Consider the following 21,781-nt stretch of genomic DNA (forward strand, 5'->3'; position numbering starts at 1 on the left):
CAACAAATGAGTGGCTGTTGATGAGGAGTTCTGCAAGTCTCAGTTCCCTCATTTCCACTGCGCAAAAACGGGTTGAATCAACGTTGTTTCCACGTCAGTTTAACAAATAAAATGAAATGTGATGACATTGAATCAACGTTGTTTCCACGTCAGTTTAACAAAAAAAATGCAATGTGATGACATTGAATTAACGTGGAAAACTGATTGGACTTGAGAAAGTCATCCATTTAAAGCTTCAATGTTTAACTTTTTGAATGAACCAACCTAATTCGCATAGACTGTGTGTTATAGATCTGTCATTCTCGTTGAAAGCACGTCTAAAATGTGGTAGACATGTTCTATGTACACTTTTGGTTTTGTATACCAGCTTCAAACAGCTGAAAATACAATATTTTTGTTTATGGAAAATATATTTCACAGTGGTTTAGATGGTACAATTATTCTCTACACTACACTTGCTTGTTTTGTTACATAAACTGAAATTAAGCGAAGTATTAGAATTGTAGCAACAAGGAAATGGTGGAGCGATTTCTGCTTAGTCATCTTTAAAGACATTTAGTATTTTTTTCTGAATCCAATGACATGCTGACGTATTTTGTTGATTTCACTTTGAATTCATGTTAGTTGACAACTCAACCAAATGTAAATCAAAACTAGAAGTTGAAATGTTGTCTGTGCCCATTGGGTTGCCACTGATGTAGAAATACGCTAAATTGGAATATGCATGCTAATCATTAAGCCTATCAAAGCATTGTCATTAAATCTCTGAAAGCATTCCCTTTTTTCATAATCCGTGGTTATGATGGACTATAACAACACACCATTGGTGGTAGACAATAGGCCTACAGCCAACATAATAATGAATCCGCCGCAATGAGCGCTTTTTAAGAAATGATGTCACTTTGGAATGTTCCCTCAGCTCCCATTCAATTCAGCAAATTAAAGTTAAAACTTCAACCAATAAGGTGCAGGAAAGCTACTCTAACCAATCGGAAGAGGGACAGAGGAAACACTATTGCGTTCGGGGGGTGTAGTGGGCGAAATAGAATTGATCCGAACTGCGATTGCCCTGCAAAGTCAGTGTGCCAAACATCAGCAAATCGCAAATGGACGGATCCGTCAGAGCCGCGAAGGATGGTGGAAAACTCGCTGCCATAGAAAGCCATAGAACGCAAACTATCCAAAACGAGATTTAATCGGGAAAGAGCTGGATGCTTAACTCAACATAACACATTTTTACTCGTAGGCTACATCATAACCTTATGCAACATCGGCTCTGTCCGAGGACTGCGTAAAGGTACTGGAAAGGTTTTGGGAGCGAGAATGGAGCGGGCGCCAAGCTCAAGCCCCAGCGGCGTAAATCAGCCCTCACAACCTCCCCAGCATGAACCTATTAGTTTCGGCATTGACCAGATTCTCAGTGGTACCGACCAGGACGGTTCACAGAACACCGCCCGGAGTGGTTCGGATACTGGGAACTTCACAAGTGGAGGAAGTTACCACCTCGTTAGTCCAAGTGGAGCCAGTGCAGCGCCCTTCACTTCGCTTTCCGGTTCTTTCCATGGAATCGCATCATCATACGAGGAATCAAGTGCATACGGAGTGAACTTGACTTTCACCCCAGGAGGGGTGATACGAGTCCCGGCGCACAGGCCGCTGGCCGCCGCAGTGCCTCCTCCTATAGCCAGCGCGGTACCAGGGCTAGGCAGCATCAGCTTCCCCTGGATGGAGAGCAGCCAAAGATTCGCAAAGGAAAGATTCGCAGGTAAACTATCTCCATTCAATGTGTAGGCTATTTTAGTCCAGGGGCGGCTTAATCTGGGACTGGGGCTACCGGCCCTACAATCACATAGTTGGGATGTACTGCAGCAGACCTGATCATCACCAGGCTGTGGTCATTTCCATTTCAACTCGGTAAATTCAGTGTTTTCATAAGTTTTAGCCTATTATTTTTCAAAGGGGAATTTTTGTTTCACTCGTGGAGTTTACATGGATTTACCCAGTTCCACAAATAAATTATACAGGACTAGTCGAATCAGGTCACCAGATTAACTTGAATTGTAGCCTAATTCTGAAAGCTTTCTATTGAGGGAAAACACGGATATAAATCAATTCAACAAGAACATAGCATGCAAAGAAAATGCAAACAGATCCAAATAAGGGAACACTGAATTATTCATTATACTATATTATTTCATATTTCAAAGTAAGGTTTAGCCTAACTCAAAGGCGAAAGACTAACTTGAAAACAACTTGAAAACATGCGGTAGAAATACTACCCGAGTTAGGTTCGTTCTCTCAAAGCGATGCGTTGGGCACAACGATACTTTGCAAGTTGCACCATTAAAACTATGTCAATATAACAATAAGCACACTTTTCATGCAGGTTTTACCACACAATTGAACAAGAAAATATGAACTGATCACAAATATAAAAATGCAACCCGTGTTATTCTAATAAATAAACACAGGCCTATTTCACCGGAAGACCAAAACTGTATACTCGCATTAAACTATAACTATTTACATTTTCATCAATTTAGAACCGTTTATGAAAATAAACACATTTTATCCAAATGTGAAATTGATATTTCGATTTAGATCAATAGGAGGGGTGTGCTGTTATCGAAAGTGCTCAGATACGTTGCACAAGTGTTTCAGACTTCTTCGTAGGGTATTAGCTACATCACTTGTCTTTAGCAACTCGACCTAATTTTGTTACTACTGAAGGAACAGTTTTTGCTTGGATTTTGAATCCTGTGTGTGTGTGTGTCTTCCTAAACGGGACATATTATAATGCTAAGTGTATTATGATGATGATTATTATTATTGTTATTATTACATAAATGTGGCCTATAATTATTAATAATAATTCTTATTATTATTATTTCCACAAAACATATACAGTTATGGCACTATTTTAAACCACAATTTGGGGTACTAGAAGGGGTAAAGCCTTTCTGTTTCTATTTATTCAAACGAAATGTTTACATGGAACATCTAGATGAATTAACAGTAGAAAATACTTGAAAGTTACTAAGCTATTCCTATATTGACAGAAATGAGATAATTGGCCAATACTTATGGTAGGCCTACTGTTTGCCATTGTCACGTTGTAATAAAATAATTGTAAATCGGACACTTCAGGAAAAAAAGTAAAATAGGAAACCTCTCCATCTGTAACGTAAATCATTTTTCTCAGTCTGTCTTAGTGGATGTCCTATAACATGTATCAGAACCTTTGTTTATCTTCCGGGGGGCACTATGTAAAGTGTCATTAATATTGCAGAAGGGTTATAGATGATTGCCTGTCAGTGTTTTGTGACAGAAGGAAGAAACTCTCCACATCAGAATTGAATGGGGAAAAACACTCAACCTCTTTTCATCGACATCATCAGCATTATTGACTGTCAACACATCTTTATTTTCCTGAATATACAGCACTATTACAGCACTATTACAGCACTATTACAGCAATGTCTGCTACTACTAGGCAATAACCCACTGTGTCAGAGGAAATATAATACAACGATCTTTTGAGCAGTACTTTTATCAACTAACCATGGACTAACACTGAATTGATCATTTTGCCATGTTTCAAAATAAATAAGAATAATTTAAACATATGCTCAACTTGGATTTTGCGTTGATTAGAATTAGATTAGAATTACTCATTGAAAAAAATTGGCCTCTAAAGACCCATAAAACAGCTATAAAACAGATTCAGCTGTACTCCAACATTCCACCTCTATGAGACAGAGGGAAGGGTGGTATATAGGTCAAACCAATGAGCTTGTACATTTCTTTTGATTATAGTATCAATTTAGAGATTCCCATGCGGACTACAATGTCCACAACAAATTGAACACAACATAAGATCTTGTGAACCTGTTCATGACCTGCTTTCTTTGTTTGTCCAATGTCTCTCTCACACACACACACACACACACACACACACACACACACACACACACACACACACACACACACACACAGCTGCACTGACGCCATTCACAGTGACCCGGCGGATTGGTCACCCCTATCAGAACCGCACCCCTCCGAAGAGGAAGAAGCCGCGGACATCTTTCTCCCGGGTGCAGATCTGTGAGCTGGAGAAACGCTTTCATAGACAGAAGTACCTGGCCAGCGCTGAACGGGCCGCTCTCGCCAAGACCCTCAAGATGACCGACGCACAGGTCAAGACCTGGTTCCAGAACCGCAGGACCAAGTGGAGGTGAGACACTGGGCTGGAGAGGGGTAGGAGGGGAAAGATGAGTTGTTTTCTGAGTGCTTTCTCTGGAGAAAGATGAGGATCTAGTCTACATTTACTCTAGAGTGGTCAGCAGAGAAACATATAATCAGTTACTACTTTCTGATGTTAATTTTCAATTTTATAAATGATGGCTTGAAAGCAATATCCGCAGTAACTTTGACTTCTAATACATGTTATAGAGGTGTGTTAGGTCCCAAGCTAATTGTGCATCAATGCTAATGGGTACCCAATAACTCAGGTGCGCAAATCCTAACAGGCATATTCACTCCGCTTTATGTTACTGGACAGCTCACAAACACAACCATGACCCTCGACAGCAGGGCTGGGCAAACTTTTGGGCTCAAGGGCCACATTGAGATTTCGAAATTCAACAGAGGACCGCACTGTTTGTCAAAATCAATTTGCGTGCCAGAAAAAGGGCAGTCATTAGAATGTATAAAAGTCTGTTATAATTTCTCCATGCTTTCTATTTAGTTTTAGACGTTGAAGAGTGGCCGGGAGTGTTTTTCTAACCCAACATGGCATATTTTCTTTACTCAAACCTCGAGCGGGCCAGATTGAATGAGCTTGTGGGCCGGATCTGGCCCACGGACCATAGTTTGCCCACTCCGCTCTGCAGTCAGGACACAAGTCTAGGGACAGTTCATGGATTATGGTTTTCCTAACACCGTTCACTCAGCTCTATAGAGTATCAGTAATATTGCACAGTGTTTGGATCAAAGATCTTGTAACATATGTAAAACATGGCTTGACAGTTTTGGAGATAAAACATTCAGATGTAATAGCTTAACCTATAAAGTATTAAGTGGATCACTTGCACACCCACACAATCAAATGTAATGTAGGGACACAAAATAAATTGTGATGTTATATCACGAAGGAGCATTCTTGGAGCAATAAGCCTGAGTACAATAAACAGTGTTAAGAGAGTTAGTTTGAAAGAGCTAGCTTTATGAGTATTGCACAGGCATGGCTCTGGTGTCATATGTGTTGGATTGGGTCAGTATTAAGATGTGCCTACTGAAGTAGGCTTATCATTTGACTCATAACAAAAATGAATTAGCTTATTATTATGTAGGACTAGGCTAAATATATGTGAGCTATGTTGACACAAATATCTTCATTTATTTGACGAAGAAAACCATAGGTTAAATAGCCAAAAAGTGTACAACTAGCCTACAACTTTGGTAATATCAGCTGTGTACCGGCAATTTCCGCAAGGTCTGAGAGAAGGGAGGGACAGCTAACTTTCCAAAATTCTACACACTTTGCTAAGGGGCAAACAGAAAGATTTGTTTTATAGCTGATCTCATGTTATTTTACACATTTTGCCATGACACTGAGAGAAAAGGCTGCAGTTTTTCAATAATTTCCTGCAATTCCACATGTTGCCATTTTTATATATTTAATCTTTATTTAACCTGGAAGGGCTCATTGAGATTTGAAATGTCTTTTTCAAGAGCGTCCTGGCCAATTGCTATGCTTTATCTTGGCCAGGTCCCAGTTGCAAATGAGAACTTGTTCTCAACTAGCTTACCTGGTTAAATTAAGGTGAAATAAATAAATACAAATAAAAAAAGATAGGCAGCACCAAGTCATTACACAATTACAAACAGACAACAACTACAGGAAATCAGGTAATCTAGTAGTACCTGTAGAAAAACTACAGGTAATATAGTAAAAATAATAATAATAATCACAAGAGTATAACAAAATCATAAAACAGCTAATTAAAAACATTGACAGGTCAGGGAATCAGCCTCAAAATCATTCATCAATGATTTAAAAACACTAATCGAGGCAAGTTCCTCCAGTTTGAAAGTATTTAAAAACTTTTCGAAGTCTATGGCGCAGAGTACATAAAAGCCCTTTTACCAAATTCAGTTCGGACATTTCGAACACTTAGCAGGATAAAGTCCTGCGAACGAAGAGAGTACCCACCACATTTCTGAACAATAAAAATGCCCAAATAAAATGGTAGTAAACCCAAAATGGCTTTGTAAATAAAGTATTCCAGTGACTGAGCCTATGATTGACTAAAGAAGGCCATCCAATTGTTGTATATAAAGTGCAGTGGTGCGTAAGGGTTTTGCAGTTTCAAATAAATCTCAATGCTCCATGGTAAACGGTGTCAATTGATCTCAAACACTGAGTGGAAGCATTCATATATAAAATATCCCCATAGTCTAGTAAAGGCATAAATGTAGCTGATACTAACCTCTTTCTGGCTTCAAATGAACAACAGGCCTCATTCCTAAAATAAAATCCCAACTTCAGCTTAAATCTTTTTGTAATTTGTTGAATATGCAATTTAAAAGAGAGGCAGTCATCAATTAAAATTCCAAGATATTTATATGAGGTTACAACCTCAATCTCATTGCCCTGACAGGTAGTAATAGGTGAAAGGTTCAGAGGTTTATTCTTGCTTTAGAAAACACAGTTAGTTTAGTTTTGTCAGTATTGAGGATAAGCTTCAATTGACACAAGGTATGTTGAACAGTATAAAAAGCAGTTTGCATGTTCTGTAAAGCTTTTGTGAGAGACGAGGCACAACAATAAATAACAGTATCATCAGTATAAAAGTGAAGTTGCGCATTTTGCAAATTTTTGTCTAAATTATTTATATAAATAGTGAATAAGAGGGGCCCAAGTACAGAGCCATGGGCACACCATTACAGACAGACAATTTAACAGACTTGAACCCATCAATTTGAGTGAACTGAGTTCTGTCAGACAGATAGTTAGCAAACCATGCAACTGACCTACGCTCGACAATCTCTGCCTCAGTATAGCATGATCAACTGTATCAAAATCCTTAGAGAGATCAATAAAAAGTGAAACACAGTGCTGTTTTTTGTCAAGGGCTTCAGTGATATCATTTAAAACCTTCATGGCTGCTGTAATTGTGCTATGCTTCTTCCTGAAGCTGAATTGGTACATTGATTAAATAGAGTTAGTGTATAAAAATTATTTTGTCAAAGGTCAAATACGAATAATAAATGAACAATTTGACACGTTTGCAAATAATCAACACGTTACTATTTTTAGAATGAATAATAATAATATTTCTTATAGTGGTGTCTGCAAAATATAAAATGTACACAGAAGGTTCTGTTATCTATATTATCTGCAAGAGTTGCTCCATCTTGAGTGCAATAATGTGCAATCATGTTCTGTTTGGCAACATAGGTCAGTGTCCTCTCTGGTTTCTCCCATGGTTCATTATGGCTCATGCCAGTGTGGTGTCTCTCCTGCTCTACTGAATCAACCATGTGATAGCTGCTGACAGGTGGTCGTCATCAGTGTCCCTGTTCTGATGTTGGCCTCGATGTCTCTGGGTGCATCACATTTTCTGTCTGTGTAACCAATTCCTCTGACAGTGGATCTTAATAAGTGTCCTGTCTATGTCTGTTCTGTCCCTGTCCTCTCCCTACCCGCCCTGTCTTCGTTGCCAGGCGACAGACAGCTGAGGAGAGGGAGGCGGAGCGGCAGCAGGCCAATCGGCTGATGATCCAGCTGCAGCATGATGCCTTCCAGAAGTCCTTGAGTGACTCGGTTCCGTCCGATCCACTCTGCATCCACAACTCCTCCCTGTTCGCCCTGCAGAACCTGCAGCCGTGGGCCTCTGAGGAAGCAGCAAAGATGGGCCGTGTCACCGCTCTAGTGTGACAGGGACAGGGTGGGGCCCTCTGGACATTACACACTCGGACTGATATCTAAGAAACTGCACAAAGGTGATCCGTGAGCAAATTGAAATGAATGATTTATTATTGTCCATCCAGAACATAGCCAAATTGTGTCTGAGGGAGTCTGAAGATTAAGCAAAAACTCCAGTTCCTAAGTACCCTGATATGATCTGGACATGCAGAATGTTTGCTGGGTCCTTTGTGTCAGACGCATCCTGGGTGGTAGCCTATGAGCTGTGGCGATGTACGTGACACACGTCACTGAGCCAGCCCTATAATTCCAAACTGACATATTGACTGACTGACACAGCAGAGATTGGCTCATCTGTTTCTCCCACGTCCCATCTGTTCCTTCACCACTACAGTTACACTATCAGCTCTGTGCCCCTGCATCTCAGAGCCGACCAGTCTGCAAAGGATAAGAAATGGATGGGAAACAGAGAGAGAATACACTAATGTTCTGAGAATATATAAAATGTCGTTGTTGCATGGAATCATTCTCATCATCCTCTCATTTTCCATCTTGAATTCCATCTAATTGTTTCCTCTTTAGACTGCTGGTTAGCAGGATGTTTTTTGTACTGGGGGGAGACGGACTTAGGCAAACACTGATCCTAAAAAGCCACTGAATGTATTACACGCTTTGATTCCAATCTATTAACACTCTGAAGCTCAATTAGGGTGAATAATTACATTTGAATAAGAAGGCAAACTATAAAACCAGATAGCCACAAGTGAGATATTGTAGAATCAACTGCTTGCTGTTCTATTGGGCAAGTGTTTAGTGATGTCTGGACAAACCAGACAACTGCTACCTCTTCAAACAGGAGCCACCCAGAACACAAGCAAGACATCTACTTTTTTTCTATATATATATATATATATATGTAACTCATTGAAGGGTTAATACACAGCTCAAGGGCTATTTTAGAATAATAACATGTGCCAGTGGGACAAGAAGCAAATCCAGTAAAAGAGGAAGCTAATTATTTATAGTGTTGTTTTATTCATGCCAGGCTGGACCCATTCACTGGGAAGTGTGGTGCATGAGGGTGGTATATCAGACCTGAGAGGTGGAGAGTCTGGTTGACTTCGTTCAAATGTGGTGTAAAGGACTTTGTTGTATGAGTCATCTGAGAATATTTGACGCGGTGAAATAGATGGATGATAACAGCATCTCTCCCCGTGTATCATATTTGACAAATATGTAAATAACTAAACAAAACCTAATAATAATAAAAAAAAAAGCATTCTCTTGTTTTAGCTTTGAATCACTCCTTATTTTTCAATGCCCTTCTGTTGGTCTCCATAGCTACTTTATTGTTTACATAGAAAGTGGAATGTCTGCAGAACATGCTCGTTACACTCAAATACAATGCAAACAAAAACAGCAGCAGAAAGATCGATACCACTAACGTTCTCTCGCACACAAACACATTGACCTGGGAGGATTTAGCCTACGACAGATCTAAGGCACTTACAGGGGGAGATCCACAGAGACCATAAAAAGCCCCCCCCACTCACTGAGTGCTGTTGACTCACATTCAGCTGACCTGGGGGGAGATTGATAGGTCTCAGTGCTGTGTCCATTATGAATGTGGTGAAGAATGTGACATCACAAAAGATATCTCAGCATCGCCATATAAAGCTGCAGAATCACCAACAGCTATTTAGATAGGCCTATTCATACTCATACACACTAGAGCTGAGCAGACGTGATGGTGCAAGAGGACGAACCCGCTTCCTGATAGTCTGAGAGGCCATTAGGGAGAGCAGCCATTAATAAAGCCTCTCTGCTCAGGATAATTGATACAGGAAGTCTCCTGACCTCCTGGACCTGCTCCAGATCTGGGAGGATGAGATGAGATCACCCCTCAGGGATGCAACACAACCAAGGCTGTCAGGAAAGGGCTTACTTATACACCAGCCCCCTCTGCTGGCCGGAGTCTATAGTGACTCATAGGGGAATGAGATTGGGTGACATTCCAAACCTACTGACTTGAGTCTGTCCACCTTATTTGGGACCAAAGCAATACAGAAGATGCATAGTGGTAGTTGGTTTACTGGCTGGTGTCTTGTATTTGTCAGAGTGATGCAGTGGAGAATGGGTCTCCCTGTCAGATACTTTGAACAGGGATAAAACCATACTTAGGGTGTGAGTCCATGAAGTTATGTCCCTCAGTTTGTGTAAATGTTGAAACATTCAAGTTGGGTAGCATACATTGTGTTAAGCATTACACATCAACCCCGTTGCCCATAGATCAATAGGTTAGAAATGCTCCAATAGGGTCATGCTTGTCTTCTTTACCCTCCCTTGTAGCACACAAGCTTCCATTAGCTGTCAGTAGGGGGGAGGGGGTAATGGCTTATTTAAGATTAGTCAACCCAACATTTTAGAGTAACTTTTAAGTGAACCTCGATGAGAAATCATGTATACAGCGAGAGGGCAAGGTATGGACACTGGCCTTTCCATGTCACCTGGTAGAAGGCAGATATGAGAGCGCAGCCCGAGATGCAAAAGTATAGATTGCATTTCTGTGAATCAATGCAAACTTCAATTGTCACATGCACCGAATACAAGAGTAGACCTTACCAGGAAATGCTTACTTTACAAGCCCTTAACAGTGCAGTTCACATTGCATCGTAGCATTATGGAGTTGTCAACAATGGACAGGTCATGGAGCGTGCAGGTCTGCACAAGGAAGGAGTAACAGTGCTGTCTCATAGTCTAAGACAGTGGGCCAACAGCAAAGCAGATGTCTACCAGACATCTACGTTTATTTCATGTTCACACCTATTTAGCAGAGTAGACCAAAAGTACACCCTCAAAATACCTTCATAATTTCATGTAACAATGTAGTTCATACCTCGGGGTCTTTATTATGGGGTAAAATGTCCTGCAGAGGCTCATGTAAAGGCTTCACACTGAAATTCTACCATCAATAACAAAGCTTAGAGACAATCTTCCCCAGAACGTTTAATTGTGGATCAGAATATTTCTGTGGATGGAGAACTGATCATATACGTCATGTATAACAATTAAAACAGAGATGAGATGCAGGTCTAATAAAACAGGAATATTTTTACTTTCAAAATGACATTCATGTCACCAGGGAACTAGCTGCTTCACTCTACCCTTACTGCAAAAATTATAAACGTGAGAATTTCTTAAAACCGTTCAATACAATGCTTGGCAAAAGTTAATGTCTCAGACCTTAGAGCCTACCACCTGGAAGGGAAAGACAAGCTTCGACAAATTCAACAGCTTATGGATGACAACACTTGCCATTTCACTTCACCCATCATTTAAATAATTCAAAATGAAACAAACATGAACAGATATCTTCCAAAATGCCAGGGACAGTTCTGACAAACTTCAGAATGCTACGTACAACACAGTAGCAAGGATTTAATTTACACATTTACAAAATGCAAAGTTGAAAATGGCTTTCCCCAGGTCCGTCCACATGAAAGCTGGAATAGTACCACCCCTCCCGTCCTCTTGGAGAGGGTGATTGCTGGTAGGGCCAGGGGTGATGGGGCTCAGTGCCATTAGCTCCACCCTAGCAGGACACTGGACATGAAATGCTGCAGCAGTGTAGAGTAACAGAGCATTGACTCAGACATGGGAAGGGCCAAGAGAGGGCAGAGTAGGCAGGCGGGGGGGTTGATGAGATGGCTGAAGTAATCAAACTAAAAATAGTTTAAGAAAAGTTATTTGCTGTCTTCAACAGTTTGTCTCCACTGCCACAGTTCCTCTACAGTCTGAAAAAGATTCGGAGAAAATATTTAAAGCATAATCATAACTGTGCAACTGTTAGAAAACATGTAATTGATGAGAGCTCAGCACTTCTTAGAGGTATTGGTGTTTTTCCTCATTGCTGATCAAAACCAAAATAGTCTTCATTGCTCTTTAGGGTGTTTCGATTCCCTGACAGCGCTACGGTCATTCATTTCCCAAACATTCCATTTAACCTGTGTTCTTGACAAACACCATGATGTCCCGGAGCAGCATTAACATACCTTGGTTTCTGTGACTTTGAAGCTGTTCCTCACAAAGCTCTCAAACTTGGACTGGAGTTTAGGCAACTTCCCTCCCTGAAATAGCAAGACTTGACATTAGTCTATATATTCAGAAGTGTCCCTAGTCTTTCGGTTAACAGTTCTTTAGCATACATCAGATAAGATCAGCTAATCACTAAGAAGGCCTGTGTATTTCCAGATTATATCATAATCCAACAGACACCAACCTTCTCCACAGTCGCCATCATCTTGACCTTGATCTCAGAGACATGGAGACTTTGTTTGGGGGTCTTGGCAGTTGCTTTGGGGGTCTGTCCATTTTTAGGAGTCTGTCCACCCTTGCTGCCGGGGGTCTTTGCCTGTGAAAACCATACAAATTGTTAGACATGTAACATGAGAACATGCATCACTACAATAATGCTCTCAGAAACACAAGTGGCCATCTTCAGTCTCAGTCTTTTGGTAAGCAGTGTTGAAAATGCATCAGTAGAGCATCAGCTCAACAAATATCATCTTCGACGAGATGCCAAGTTATAGTAGGGCAAAAGATGTGTAAGAGGACTAACCTGTTTTCCGGCTGGTGTGTTGGCTTTAGAGCCCTTTCCACCGTGGGCAGGAGTCTGAGGTTTGGACGGAGTCTTCTTAGCCTGATAAAAACAGCAAGGTTTCTTGTGACATTTTCTATGCTTTCTCAAGGGCAAAATAAGTATAGGCTTAAATAAAAATGCACTCACCTTAACAGGAGATTCTTCAGCCTCACTCTCTTCATCCTCGTCATCATCATCCCTAAAGAGGAGTCACACGTTACAATTCAACTCTTTATAAAACCTCAGCTAGGAGCAGGTGCTTTAGTCAAACAGACTTACTCCTCATCGTCATCCTCGTCACCAACATCCATCTTCATCTTTTTCTGTGAAGGGGAGAAAGGGAAGGACATGGTTAGTGGCATGGAGGTGAGGATGTGTGTAGCAAGAGCAAAGACTGGGAACATTCTAAGAAATGGGAGTGGCCGACTTCAGTCTCAGTCTTTTGGTAAGCAGTGTTGAAAATGCTTCAGTGGATCATCAGCTCAACAAATATCATCTTTGACTACAGAGGCCAACGCAACAGTAACGCAGCAGACATGTACACTGACAAGTGATTATCCAGACAGTGTGTCGGCTTGAAGGCCAGTAGTCAGGACTAACCTGAGATTTAAGAGCCGGTGCTGACGCAGGCCTTTTTTTGGACGTTTGTACCTCTTCTTCCTCTTCATCATCTTCATCCTCGTCAAATGACTGATCTCCCCCCATCACTGGTAGAATGATTTTGTTAACTTTGAGTAGACAAGGTACATTCTCCATACAAGGGAATGGTCATCTTCAGTCTCAGTCTTTTGGTAAGCAGTGTTGAAAATGCATCAGTAAATCAGCACAACAAATATCATCTTCGACAACAGATGCCATTGCATCACTAAAGAAACCACGGGAACACTGTCCTATAACAAAGTCATACTCACTGACAAGATGCTGGCCACTGATGTGGATTGGCCCGGATCCAGCCTTGAGACGGAAAACTGCTGGGGGTGTGATTGCGAACCCACCAAGACACACCTGCAAGACAATTAACTTGTTACTTAACATGAACTCTACACAGGCCATACACCCACAATCCCTCACTCAGGGATGGCACAGAAGCATTGATGATACTCTAGATCTGACTACTCACACTTGGCAGGGTGGAAGGTTTGAGTGAAGCCAGCACAGCCTTAACCTTCTGACCCTCTGTGTCCTGTCCTTCCACCTCCACGATGTGCAGCTCATCCTTGGTGCTGAGGTCCACACACAGCTAAGAGCAATCAACAAGAGACACCAAGTTTAGAAATGGTTTCTCATTCCTATGAGGAAAAACAGATACCTGGAAAGTAATTTATATTTTATTCTGCAGAAAGACAGCTGTAACACTCACCATCCTTAAGTCTAGCTGGTGCTCAAAGTCATCCTCTTCAGGGTTGAAGACAACATCCTTCCCAGATTTCAACTCGCACCCTGTTGAGAAAAATGGTAAATTACAAAAGGGGAAATTGCCTAAGAGAAGATTATGCATTGCTATCAGTAAAGGGGTCCAACGCTGGGGTGTGCAACTTGTGGGATGCAGTGTGGTTTCAGGCCTTTTTTTGAGACAGTTAAATAGCCGACACAAAAAGACCCAATAGAACACGTTTAAAAAATTCCAAAATCAGTTTGATTTCTTATTTGGCTGGAGACAAAGCCTGCACCCAAACCAGTCCTGAGGGAATAAGGTCTTCTGGACATCTCCTTAAAAGGTAGACTGAGGTGAGGCAAACTTGGGCCACCAACCCACGTGGTTGAATGCGCACGTGCACCCTCACCATGTCAATGAAACTAGCCAACCAGGTAGGTAGACAGGCCATTAAGCAACCATTTTTTAAGCAACAACTACACAATTGACAAAGACATATGCCACGTAAAAAAAAACTAAAAAAAACGTGTCCAATCAATTTCAATCTGGAACGGTTACCCCCAAATTTTATTTTGACTTTATTTAGCTAGGCAAGTCAGTTCAGAACAAATTCTTATTTTCAATGACGGCCTAGGGTCAGTGGGTTAACTGCCTGTTCAGGGGCAGAACGACAGATTTTTACCTTGTCAGCTCGGGGGTTTGAATCTTCCGGCTACCCTGCCGCCCCTGACAAAGCATGCCATGATCAATGCACTTCAATATATACTACCTCCATGAAGTGGAATAATTATAGATAAACTTTAGCCAACACTAGAAATTTGGGCAATGTTCACAAATTCGTGTTGCGCTGCATGGACATTATCGAGAGGGCCTTGTGCGCCATCTTTAGCCTAAAGCACGTGTTGAGAAATTTGATAAGCATGGAGGGGTACCCAGTGAGAAGCTAATGTCCATCACAAATAAGTCTGGCCCAGTTAACGTTAACACAACACATACATAATCAACCGGGACACCAAGACCTTCAAAATATAACGCAACAAATGTGGTTTCAAGATGCTTGACTAGCTAGCTAGGATGGCCAGCCAACTATAATTAGCTCACATGTGCTAACTATCGGCTAGCTGGCTAACGTTAGCTAAGTTGATATCTCGTGGATAAACTAGAGTTGACAACTGGGTAAGCAAGTTCCATTACCAAATAGTGTAATGCAATGGTATTTAGGCCATACGTTGATGAAACTCCGACATGTCCCCCATTAGAGCTACAACTAACGTTAGTGGTAAAGTTATCTAATTGTGCTAATATTAGCTTGATGTACCTCGTGTTGCTTGTGTCTGATGAACAGCGTTTTTTTCTCGATACAGTAGTTAGCTTACTGATATGTTTATTTAAATAAAAGTGATTACGAAAAACTATTGTCAGTTCAAATAGAGTATCTCACCATAGAGAAAGGTTTGTGGTCCCATTTGTTCCTCGTCCAGACCATTCATTTTCTTTGCTGAGACAGGGCACTTCGAAGATAATGGAAAAACTGACAGGCCCGCTCACTACGCAGACACACTACCCGGGCTCAATCGCCACGCCTTCTTTCTTCTTCTATTGTATTTATGGCATTCCGCAAACACACAGAGGTGCATGCTGCCACCTACTATGTAGGGTGAAAAACTGGGGAACTTCAACGCAAAAAAAATAAACACGGGGAAATTAGGGATAAATTAAATCATATTGCGTGTAAGTGCTAGAGGTGTCACCCTGGTTCGATTGAAAAAACCTACACTCGATCCCTCCGATGTCAACAACTACAGACCAGTATCCCTTCTTTCTTTTCTCTCCAAAACTCTTGAACGTGCCGTCCTTGGCCAGCTCTCCCGCTATCTCTCTCAGAATGACCTTCTTGATCCAAATCAGTCAGGTTTCAAGACTAGTCATTCAACTGAGACTGCTCTTCTCTGTATCACGGAGGCGCTCCGCACTGCTAAAGCTAACTCTCTCTCCTCTGCTCTCATCCTTCTAGACCTATCGGCTGCCTTCGATACTGTGAACCATCAGATCCTCCTCTCCACCCTCTCCGAGTTGGGCATCTCCGGCGCGGCCCACGCTTGGATTGCGTCCTACCTGACAGGTCGCTCCTACCAGGTGGCGTGGCGAGAATCCGTCTCCTCACCACGTGCTCTCACCACTGGTGTCCCCAGGGCTCTGTTCTAGGCCCTCTCCTATTCTCGCTATACACCAAGTCACTTGGCTCTGTCATAACCTCACATGGTCTCTCCTATCATTGCTATGCAGACGACACACAATTAATCTTCTCCTTTCCCCCTTCTGACGACCAGGTGGCGAATCGCATCTCTGCATGTCTGGCAGACATATCAGTGTGGATGACGGATCATCACCTCAAGCTGAACCTCGGCAAGACGGAGCTGCTCTTCCTCCCGGGGAAGGACTGCCCGTTCCATGATCTCGCCATCACGGTTGACAACTCCATTGTGTCCTCGTCCCAGAGCGCTAAGAACCTTGGCGTGATCCTGGACAACACCCTGTCGTTCTCAAATAACATCAAGGCGGTGGCCCGTTCCTGTAGGTTCATGCTCTACAACATCCGCAGAGTACGACCCTGCCTCACACAGGAAGCGGCGCAGGTCCTAATCCAGGCACTTGTCATCTCCCGTCTGGATTACTGCAACTCGCTGTTGGCTGGGCTCCCTGCCTGTGCCATTAAACCCTACAACTCATCCAGAACGCCGCAGCCCGTCTGGTGTTCAACCTTCCCAAGTTCTCTCACGTCACCCCGCTCCTCCGCTCTCTCCACTGGCTTCCAGTTGAAGCTCGCATCCGCTACAAGACCATGGTGCTTGCCTACGGAGCTGTGAGGGGAACGGCACCTCAGTACCTCCAGGCTCTGATCAGGCCCTACACCCAAACAAGGGCACTGCGTTCATCCACCTCTGGCCTGCTCGCCTCCCTACCACTGAGGAAGTACAGTTCCCGCTCAGCCCAGTCAAAACTGTTCGCTGCTCTGGCCCCCCAATGGTGGAACAAACTCCCTCACGACGCCAGGACAGCGGAGTCAATCACCACCTTCCGGAGACACCTGAAACCCCACCTCTTTAAGGAATACCTAGGATAGGATTAAGTAATCCTTCTCACCCCCCCTTAAAAGACCTAGATGCACTATTGTAAAGTGGCTGTTCCACTGGATGTCATAAGGTGAAAGCACCAATTTGTAAGTCGCTCTGGATAAGAGCGTCTGCTAAATGACTTAAATGTAAATGTAAATGTAAGACTATCACAACTGGCCGGGATTTGGAGGCGTTGTCCAGGTTAGAGTTTGGCAGTCATTGTAAATAAGAATTTGTTCTTAACTGACTTGCCTAGTTAAATAAAACTATTCACCATAAGTCAAATAAATCCATGCTCTGTAAATATATTCAACACCGCTCATGAATAAAACTACAATTTGAACTAATGCAGAACAATGTGAGCAAATGGCTTGCTTCCGAAGCTAAGCAGATTTGGTCCTGGTTGGTCCCTGGATGGGAGACCAAATGCTCCTGGAAGTGTTGTTGGAGGGCCAGTAGGAGGCACCCTTTCCTCTGGTCTTAAAACATATCCCAATGCCCCAGGGCTATGATTGGGGACAGGTGTTAAACAGGTGTTCTGACTCTCTGTGGTCACTAAAGATACCATTGCATTAATTGTAAGAGTAGGGGTGTCAACCCCAGTGTCCTAGCTAAATTCCCAATCTGGCCCCATACCATCATGGTCACCTATTCATCCCCCCTCCTCTCCCCTGTAACTATTCCCCAGCTTGTTGCTGTAAATGAGAATGTCTTCTCAGTCAACTTACCTGGTAAAATAATGGTTAACTAAATAAAACAAATTCTGTGCTTACAGAATAAAACATAACAATTTTCCAGTCCATTCATTGGGATATACTTTGTCACGTGATGCACAGCTGAAGCTAATTGGCCAAATAATTAGTCTAACTCTTTCCACCTGCGAACATCCACGACAAACTACACCCTGAAATTAATTCACTTTTGAGTTCACTCATGGCCTCTAGTGTTTCTTAATGAACCAAATCTAAAACAAGGGCAAATTCGGAAGCTCAGCCGCCCTTTAAAATTCGGCATAATTTAAGGCAGACACAGGTCGCTCATGCAGTAAAACAATCGTGTGGTCCAGAAAAACCCCCAGAGTACAATACAGCAATCTGCTCAAGGGTCTTTGCTTTGCAAGAGAACCTCTTTCAGCAAACCTTTCTTATCCACTTTGAGTTATGACATTAGGTGTCGTAGTTGCGATTCCCTATGAACTGCCACTGGCATAGAAGAGCTGTCCATAATGCGTCCACAAAAAACAGCTTTCCTAACGTTACTCTTTTGGGGCGAAGTTCCCATTTATTGCGTATATAAATAGCTCCAAAACACATTCCTATACAAAAGGTGCAGAGATGCGTTCCATGAGCTATATATGTTTTTTTATTTTTTTTATTTCACCTTTATTTAACCAGGTAAGCTAGTTGAGAACAAGATCTAATTTGCAACTGCGACCTTGCCAAGAAAAAGCATTGCAATTCGACACATACAACAACACAGAGTTACACATGGAATAAACAAAACATTGTCAATAATACAGTAGAACAAAAGAAAACAAAAAGTATATATACAGTGAGGGCAAATGAGGTAAGATAAGGGAGTTAATGCAATGTGATACAGTAACAACTGTATGTGCTCTCCTCTCATCTGTGATAACCCTTCCTGGTCACATGTGCTACCTATATACACACATGAGACCAGTGACCCCAACATATGTTGTGATAACCCTTTCCTCTAGTGTACAAAACAGGTAAAAATAACCCTTGAAAGAAAGTATACACAACTCATAAACAGGCCAAAATGGCCGCTACACACCAGCCCCTAATTGTTCTTTAACTTAGGAAGAAACAATTATACAAATGCAAAAACACTAAACAAAAAATTTGCCAACAATGTATGCGTCTTCATGGAGGGATGATCTTCAGGGCCAGAGGTTGCTAGCACTTAGCCCCAGCTCAGCTCAGAACAAGGTAAGCTTGGTTGTAGGTTAACAGGGAGTGTGCATGCAGTCAATAATGGCACACAAGCTATATTATTTTGTTTTGTGTCTAATAATAGCTATAGTCTTTGTTGTCTGAAATAGTAGTCAATTTAACATTGATGTGTTTTCCAGCTATTTTAGACATAAGGAAGCAATTTGTGAGTTTGTTTACTTGACTGCAGTGTTGCTAAAGGCTTCGTTCTAGTTAAAGGTTAAATAAAACACATATTTTAAAAAGGCACTTGAAGGCTGAGTGTGGCATTCCAGTTGTTGTTGGTTAGCTAGCTACTTCACCCCAAGTTGACAGTAGTGTGTTGTAGCGACAATAAAACGGTAAACCATTTCTCAGAAGTCAGAACACTCAAGAGACAAAGCACAGTCCCAAAGCATTGGGAGCGGCTAGCAAGCTTTTGCATATGGTTTGAAAACCAGGCATTGCTTGCAAGCAAGCCTAAATGGAACAGAAAATAGCTAGCTGAATTTCTAGCGTTTTTAATCAGATAACAGTACAATTTCTTTCCTCCACACCAGTCGGGAAAGAGTGCTTCATCCTGCAAAACAAATCACATATTGAAAAATAGGATTTGAACATTTATCATTAGCTGGCTAGGCAGATCACCACTTCAGGATTTTAAAACTGAGCAGTTCTTAACAATGAATTCATTTGTTTTTCTTTGGTTGTTTGTCTAAATAGTTGACGGGATCACCTGCTATCTTTGTGAGTGTCCAACGTTTGCCAGTTAGTTAGCTTGTATAGTGGGTTGCCTAAACATCAAACTGTTACCATGGTTACTCCATGATATCAGTCTGAAAGAAGTCGTTGTAAAAAAAAAAAGCAATATTCTCTAAAATTCAGAATGTTTCATAGAATGATATGAGGTTACTTCCCCCATTGTACATGATGCTCGTCCTTTTTGGCGGTACTAGGTGGAGATAAGGTATCCACAAGTTCTGTCGCTTGTATTTTCAATCTCTTGACATTGCCCGTGATGGACAATATGTAAACAATAGCCGAACATAAGACGTCGACCGAGGCACGTTTTCCTCAATCAGCTGGAAGTGTTTGCCGTTCGGGCTGGGGTTCTGTTAGGCTCGGCAATATTCTGGAAGTGTTTTCCGTTCGGGCTGTGGTTCTGCTAGGCTCGGCCATATTGTGGAAGTGTTTTCCGTTCGGGCTGTGGTTCTGTTAGGCTCGGCCATATTGTGGAAGTGTTTTCCGTTCGGGCTGTGGTTCTGTTAGGCTCGGCCATATTGTGGAAGTGTTTTCCGTTCGGGCTGTGGTTCTGTTAGGCTCGGCCATATTGTGGAAGTGTTAGTCACATTCGATAAAACATTTTTTTTTAAATGGAAGTACAAACCAATATACTGAACAGGCAGGTTAAACTTCTTGATGCACCCATCCCATTAACGGGATCATTTTCGTCAACCACCGCTGAGTTGCAGAGCTCCAAATTCAAATTAAATCACAAAAAATATTTAATTTTCATGAAATCACAAGTGCAATATAGCAAAACACAGCTTGTTGTTAATCCACCTGCCGTGTTAGATTTCAATGAAGCTTTTCGGCGAAAGCATACCAAGCGTTTATGTAAGCACATCTCTCTCAGTAGGAAAAATATTACAAACTGCTAGCAGCCAAGTAGATTGGTCACGAAAGTCAGAAAAGGAACATTAAATCGCTTACCTTTGATGATCTTCGGATGTTTGCACTCACCAGACTCCCAGTTACACAATAAATGTTCCTTTTGTTCCATAAAGATTATTTTTATATCCAAAATACCTCCATTTGGTTGGCGCATTATGTTCAGAAATCAACAGGCTCGAGCGGTCACGACATCGCAGACGAAAATTCCAAATAGTATTCATAATGTTCGTAGAAACATGTCAAACGTTTTTTATCATCAATCCTCAGGTTGTTTTTACAATATATAATCGATAATATATCAACCGGGAATGTAGCTTCTTCAGAGAGAGAGAGAAAATCAAATCAAAATCAAATGTATTTATGTAGCCCTTCGTACATCAGCTGATATCTCAAAGTCCTGTACAGAAACCCACCCTAAAACCCCAAACAGCAAGCAATGCAGGTGTGGAAGCACAGTGGCTAGGAAAAACTCCCTAGAAAGGCCAAAACCTAGGAAGAAACCTAGAGAGGAATCAGGCTATGAGGGGTGGCCAGTCCTCTTCTGGCTGTGCTGGGTGGAGATTATAACAGAACACGGCCAAGATGTTCAAATGCTCATAAATTACCAGCATGGTCAAATAATAATAATCACAGGCAGAACAGTTGAAACTGGAGCAGCAGCACGGCCAGGTGGACTGGGGACAGCAAGGAGTCATCATGCCAGGTAGTCCTGACGCATGGTCCTCGGGCTCAGGTCCTCCGAGAGAGAGAAAGAAAGAGAGAAAGAGAGAATTAGAGAGAGCATACTTAAATTCACACAGGACACCGGATAAGACAGGAGAAGTACTCCAGATATAACAAACTGACCCTAACCCCCCGACACATAAACTACTGCAGCATAAATACTGGAGGCTGAGACAGGAGGGGTCAGGAGACACTGTGGCCCCATCCGATGATACCCCTGGACAGGGCCAAACAGGAAGGATATAACCCCACCCACTTTGCCAAAGCACAGCCCCAACACCACGAGAGGGATATCTTCAACCACCAACTTACCATCCTGAGACAAGGCCGAGTATAGCCCACAAAGATCTCCGCCACGGCACAACCCAAGGATGCTCCAAGCTGTTGCGCATA

The 21,781-nt window shown here is 42.1% G+C and overlaps 2 protein-coding genes and 1 non-coding gene across 3 annotated transcripts; 1 reads left to right on the top strand and 2 right to left on the bottom strand.

The window, feature by feature from the left end:
* The first annotated feature begins 1,101 nt into the window (after positions 1-1,101).
* Positions 1,102-9,141, top strand: LOC115136428 (T-cell leukemia homeobox protein 3-like). Its single transcript, XM_029672006.2, has 3 exons — positions 1,102-1,765; positions 3,997-4,234; positions 7,729-9,141. Exons 1-3 carry the CDS (start codon positions 1,324-1,326, stop codon positions 7,940-7,942), a joined length of 894 nt encoding a protein of 297 aa, XP_029527866.1. The 5' UTR covers positions 1,102-1,323; the 3' UTR covers positions 7,943-9,141.
* Positions 9,142-10,923: 1,782 nt separating this feature from the next.
* On the bottom strand, positions 10,924-15,523 carry LOC115135688 (nucleophosmin-like). The gene is made up of 11 exons (XM_029670606.2): positions 15,386-15,523; positions 13,930-14,009; positions 13,690-13,809; positions 13,481-13,574; positions 13,170-13,276; positions 12,849-12,892; positions 12,717-12,768; positions 12,549-12,629; positions 12,210-12,341; positions 11,983-12,057; positions 10,924-11,724 (listed from the first exon to the last, which is right to left on the bottom strand). Exons 1-11 carry the CDS (start codon positions 15,432-15,434, stop codon positions 11,674-11,676), a joined length of 885 nt encoding a protein of 294 aa, XP_029526466.2. The 5' UTR covers positions 15,435-15,523; the 3' UTR covers positions 10,924-11,673.
* Positions 11,799-11,869, bottom strand: LOC115136546 (small nucleolar RNA SNORD61). The gene has a single exon (XR_003864655.1). It is a non-coding gene; the product is annotated as a small nucleolar RNA SNORD61 (small nucleolar RNA).
* Positions 15,524-21,781: the final 6,258 nt, after the last annotated feature.

This window comes from Oncorhynchus nerka, linkage group LG10, assembly GCF_034236695.1.
Source record: "Oncorhynchus nerka isolate Pitt River linkage group LG10, Oner_Uvic_2.0, whole genome shotgun sequence".
In the NCBI taxonomy this organism is placed as follows: Eukaryota; Metazoa; Chordata; class Actinopteri; order Salmoniformes; family Salmonidae; genus Oncorhynchus; species Oncorhynchus nerka.